This window comes from Notamacropus eugenii, chromosome 4 (assembly GCF_028372415.1).
Source record: "Notamacropus eugenii isolate mMacEug1 chromosome 4, mMacEug1.pri_v2, whole genome shotgun sequence".
In the NCBI taxonomy this organism is placed as follows: Eukaryota; Metazoa; Chordata; class Mammalia; order Diprotodontia; family Macropodidae; genus Notamacropus; species Notamacropus eugenii.
In genome coordinates this window covers 438,902,915-438,908,914 of record NC_092875.1, presented here as the reverse complement: position 1 = coordinate 438,908,914, position 6,000 = coordinate 438,902,915, and the positions used below count along the sequence as shown (strand labels likewise).

General features: G+C 36.9%; 1 protein-coding gene across 1 annotated transcript in view; it reads left to right on the top strand.

Annotated features, from left to right (window-relative positions):
- Positions 1-643: 643 nt before the first annotated feature.
- The window catches only part of DCC (DCC netrin 1 receptor), a 995,337-nt gene continuing 989,980 nt past the window's right edge, over positions 644-6,000 (top strand). The window contains 2 exon segments of the mRNA XM_072606654.1: positions 644-664; positions 1,567-1,639. Coding sequence (XP_072462755.1) covers positions 644-664; positions 1,567-1,639 — 94 coding nt within the window.

Here is a 6,000-nt window from a genome sequence, read left to right as displayed (position 1 = left end):
CCAACTTGAATGGGAGCTCTCTCTCACCTAAAATTTCTAATAATGCTTTGTTTGGTTATCTCTTTTGTCCTTAACTTACCTCCTCTTACATATGAGTTATATCCATATCTGACTTTTTACCTACTAGACAACTTTCCTAGAGATCAGAATATATCCAACACAATAGCAATTTTATGTGGCATGTAGTCTGTATTGTTGTCAGTGTTCATAATTTTCTGAAGGGGGTCAAGTATAAGAAAATATGACCTCTACCTCCATATCCCTTCATGATCTCTGTGGCTTTTTGTAGTAGACCACTTTTCAATTTACAAATGTTCCCTAGGCAGATGACCCCCCCCAAAAAAATTGAATATGAGACCTACTATAGCCCATTAAATGAAATATGGCACTTGGAGATAGGCAAAAATAGATATGGAAAATCTGTTCCATGTAGCATAATAATTTCTATCTTATTTCAGATCTGGATGTATGATGGTCATGATGTTGATAGCTCACTGCTATCCAATACATGGCTTCCCCTGCCAGCATCTCCTTACCAATGTAGAGAAAAAGTCTGCTTTTAATGAATTCTCACTATAATTCAAAGCACAGCTTCTCTAGTCTTCCTTCTAGCTAGTGAGAACCTTTGCAAAAGGCCTACTTGATGAAAAGATTCACTTCCATGGTAGTCATAATGTAGAAGAGTGATGAGTTTTCTCTTGAAATGGCCATCATTTCTGGCTAATGAACGTTTCAGCATCTCCCTTGATATGAAGTATAGCTTTCAATACAAAAGAGATAAGGCTCCCCCACAATCAAGTTATATTTTGTACATCAATGTCGTTTATGGACATTAAATTCTAAGGGACAAATGAACAAATGAGCAGGTTCTGAGTAGAGTGACCAGGATCATGAAGAGTTTAGAAATTATTATGCATATGAAATAATTGAAAGAACTGGGTATATTCAGCTTGGAAAAAAAAAAAACATATGTGGGGTGTATTACCTGTCTTTGTATAACTTAAAACCTAGCATGTGGAAGATGGATTATTTTACTCCATATAATCCTCCCCACACCCTGACAAAAGAAAACTAGGAGTGAAGTAATAGGGAAGATTTTGTCAAAATAAATGGAAAATCCTTCTAATAATTACAGTTGTCTAAAAATAGATATCTCTGTGTTGTAGGGCAGTGAGTTCCATAAATCCTATGAAGTGTTAAGGAAAAAGATTATATTAATGACCTGCCGAGGATTTAATAGAAGAGAGTTTTGTACTGAGTGCCACATTTGACTAGTTGTCCTCTAATATTCTTTCTAAATTTATGCATCTATACTTTAGAGTATTAATTGAACATTGAGTGACTTTGGCCCAGTACTGTGGGAGCACCTTAGGAAAGATAAGATATTGAGAGGAACATAGATCTGGAGCTTAAAGGTACCTTAGAATTCATATGGTCAAATTCCCTCATTTCAAAGAGAAGGAATATGAGATTTCGACCTAGAGAGGTTGATACTTTCCCAAGGACATACAGGAAACAAGTGGAAGAGGTAGGATTTGAACACAGGCCTTATGACTCCACATTCAGCACTCTTTATATTGTGCCATACTACCTCAGTTATCCCTATTGTTTGGGGATTAAATTCTTTTTATTTCTGGAGGCAAAGAATAATCACATAAAGAAAGATAGCTTGGTACAAATGATTACAAAATAAAGTCTTTAAAGATATGAAACCAGAACTAAATGTTAGAAGGAAATTGGGTCATTTGTGGATGAAATCATTAGGAAGAAAAAGATGGAGCAGAAAGGATGTGATATAATTTTTGAAGAATGCACATAAAGTGACTAAGTAGCAAGTATAGGGAAAGTCATTGCTTTAAAAAAAAACTGAGATATACCTAGTACACAATAAAGACATGCTGAAGAGAGAAAGTGAGGAGGACTGATGAAAAGCTACCATATTAAGGAATTAATGAATCACTGGTAACCTCTAACAGCGGTTGAGAAGTAGAGATATCTTTGGGAAGAAAGAAGATCAAGAGGGCAATTTCTTGAAGAAGAAAGGAAGGATTGGGACCAATGACTCAAGCAGAGAAGTTTCTGCTGTCAAGGAGGAGGACTAGCATTTCCTCTGAGACTAGATCAAGGCAGTCACAATGTAGAAATAAATTTTTTTCATATAAATTTATTTCAGTTTTCAATATTCACTTCCATAAAATTTTGAATTTCAAATTTTCTCTTCATTTCCTACCTACCCAAACTCCAGGACAGAATGTATTCTAATTGTCCTTTCCTCCAATCTGTCATCCCTTCTATCAAGCCCACTCCCTCCTTATCCCCTTTCCTTCTATTTCCCTGTAGAGTAAAATAAATTTCTGGACCCCATTACCTGTATATCTTATTTCCTGGTTCCATGTAGAAACAAACTGTAACATTGATTTTCAAAGCTTTGAGTTCCACATTCTCTTCCTCCCCCCCTTCCCTCCCCAACCCCATGGAGAAGGCAAGCAATTCAATAAAGGTTGTATATGTGTGGTCATGTGCAAAACACTTCCTTAACAGTCCTGTTTTGAAAGACTTTATTTCCCTCTATATTGTCCCTCCCTTCATTTATTCTTCTTTGACCCTCTCTACCAAAGTGTTTGCTTCTAATTATCCCTTCCCCCAATATGTCCCCAATCTCTTCTATTTTCCCTCCTCTCTCATCCCCTCCCTCCCTCCAATTTCCTATAGGGTAAGATAGACTTCCATTCTCTACTGAGTATGTATGTCATTCCCTCCTGAAGACAAATCCAACGAAAGGAAGGCTCACTTATTCCCTCTCACCTTATTCCCCTCCATTGGAAAAACTTTTGCTTGCTTCTTTTATGTGAGATAACTTCCTACATTCTACCTCTCCCTTTCTCTTTCTCCTAGTACACTTCTCTCAAGCCTTAATTTTCTTTTCTTGATAACATCCCTTCATATTCAGCTCACCCTGTGCGCTGTGTGTGTGTATGTATATATACATATATATATACACACATACATATACATATATACACATACATATACACATATATACACATGTATACATATATGTGTAGATAGATAGATAGATAGATAGATATAGATATAGATATATATTCCCTCCAACTAAGCTAATACTGAGAATGGTCTCATGAGTTAAAAATATAATCTTTCCATGTAGAAATGTAAATAGTTCAACTTTAATAAGTGCCTTATATTTTCTCTTTCTTGTTACCTTTTCATGCTTCTCTTGATTCTTATATCTGAAAGTCAAATTTTCTATTCAGCTCTGTTCTTTTCAACAAGTATGTTTGGAAGTCCTCTATTTCATTGAAGTTCCATTTTTCACCTGAAGTATTATACTCAGTTTTGCTGGGTAGGTGATTCTTGGTTTTAATCCTAGCTCCTTTGACCTCTGGAAAATCATATTCCAAGCCCTGTGATCCTTTGGTATACAAGCTGCTAAGTCCTGTATTACTCTTATTGTGTTTCCACAATACATAAATTATTTCTTTCTGTGACAGCTTGTAATATTTTTCTCCTTGACCTGGGAACTCTGCAATTTGGCTACAATATTCCTTGGTGTTTTCCTTTTGGGATCTCTTTCAGAAGGTGATCAGTGATTTCTTTCCATTTCTATTTTACCCTATGGTTCTAGAATGTGAGGAAAATTTTTCTTGATAATTTCTTGAAGATGATGTCTAGGCTCTTTTTTTTGATCATGACTTTCAGGTACCCCAATAATTTTTAAATTATCTCTCCTGGATCTGTTTTCCAGGTCAGTTGTTTCTCCAATGAGATATTTCATATTGTCTTCTATTTTTTTTTCATTCTTTTGGCTTTGTTTTATAGTTTCTTAATTTCTCACAAGGTTGTTAGTTTCTATTTGCTCCATTCTAATTTTTAAATAATTATTTTCTTCAGTGAGCTTTCAAACCTCTTTTTTTATTTGACTCATTCTACTTTTTAAGGCATTCTTCTTCTCATTGGCTTTTTGCACCTCTTTTTCCATTTGGGTTAGTCTCATTAGGTGTTATTTTCCTCAACTTTTTGGGGGGTTTCCTTTAGTAGGTTGTTGACTCATTTTTCATGATTTCCTTCCATCACTCTCATTTCTCTTCCCAATTTTTCCTCTACTTCTCTTTATTTGATTTTCAAAATCTCTTTTGAGTTCTTGCATGACCTGAGACTAATTCCTATTTTTCTCAGAGGCTTCGGATTCAGGAGCTTTGGCTTTGTTGTCTTCTTCTGGCTGCATGTTTTCACCTTCCTCATCACCTGTGCCTTAAGAAAATGCCTCTTCACCAAGAAAGTACAAACCTATAGTCTTTTCCTTTTCCCCTGTTTGCTCATTTTCCAAGCCAACTACTTGACTTTTGAGCTTTATTAAGTGAAGGGCTCTAGATGTAGCCTCTGCTTCAGCAGTAGCTACAGTTACCTTGGGGATGGGGCAGGGGCCAGGGCTGGGGCCAGACCATGATCAGGCCAACAAGAGACCCTTCCCACTGAAGGTGACACTTTGAAGCTGTCTTTAGTGTTTGTGGGTTATGAAGTCTGAAATCCAGAGAAACTGTCAGAAATTCAGTCCCCTAAGACCTTCTTCTGGTCAGTCTCTGCTGGCATGGCCCAGGCTGAACTGCACTCTCTGCTCAGCCTAGTGCTGCAGACCCTTCCCATTGACCTTCCAGATCGTCTTGGGCTGGAAATTTGCTTCAGTCTATCATTTTGTGGATTCCGCTGCTCTAGAATTTGTTTAGTCATTTTTTACAGATTTTTGAGGGGTTTGGTGGAAGGGCTCTAATAGGTCCCTGCTTCTACTTCACCATCTTGGCTCCACCCCTATGTAGGAATAACTTTAAGGTGATTTGAAGTACAAATTGGAGGAGATAGAGCTCATGATGAATGGCCTCATTTTTGTTTTCCAATCAAATATGGAGTGAGATCCTTTTCTCAGAGGAAATAGGGACAGATATTGGAAGTTTCTTTACATAAACACATAAGAATCAGGACAGACACTTAAAGAGTGGAGTAGGCTCAATCAGGGAAGAGTAAAAGGATAAATGTTCACAATGAGGTTGCAGCTGAGATCACATAATAGATTCAAAGTGGACTTCATTGACACAGTTGTGATTTATTGCTTGGATACTGCAATCAATTTTTGGCCTCCTCTGACTATTGAATGATATTATAATCTAACTAAACATTTACCTGGGCAATTCTTCTCTATATCTAAATAAATCCCCCAGAATGGATCCATACGATGGGCTAATGAACTTCCCCAGGGCCTTTTAATATTTTACAGGTACCAGTGCAAGACTCAGAATAGGAAACATCTGTCTTTCTATCTCTGTGTTTCTGTCTCCATCTCTGTCTCTCTATCTCTGTTTCTCTCATCTTTCTTCTTTTCCAGTCATACATTTCGTACATTAAAAGCTTCCACCATTTCTTGTTCACAGCTCAGCTCATTATTGAAGAGAGGTTGCAGTCTAATGATCCCCACCCTGTACTTCATTTATGCCCCTCTAAATCACTTGTACTTTGAATTCTTCAGAGGTCTTGGCATTCCATGATTCATGGTTATATGCCTCACTGGGGTGGTATATTATTTTTACAGAGATAGTTTCAAAGGATGAGGGAAAAAAAAGACTTTTTTGTCCCAGATCCTTTCAATATAGCTATGAAGCTCTGAGCTTATTTGAAGGAAAGAAAGCAGGCAGGCAGAAAGGAACTAGACCTTATGTACACAGCATTATGCTAAGCAATTTATAAATATCTCCTTTGATTCTCACAACAATCCTGGGATGTTGATGTAAAATTATTTTCTTTTCACACTTAAGGAAACTGAGGCAAGCAGATATCATTTATTTTAATGCAGATAATAAATATCTGAGGTGGGATTTGAACTCAGATCTTCTATATTCCAGGTCCAGCACTCTAGCTAGCTGCCTCTGAGAAGATTGGTATCTTCTTCTAATAAATTATCCTAGGAAAAACAAATCATAGATTTAGAGC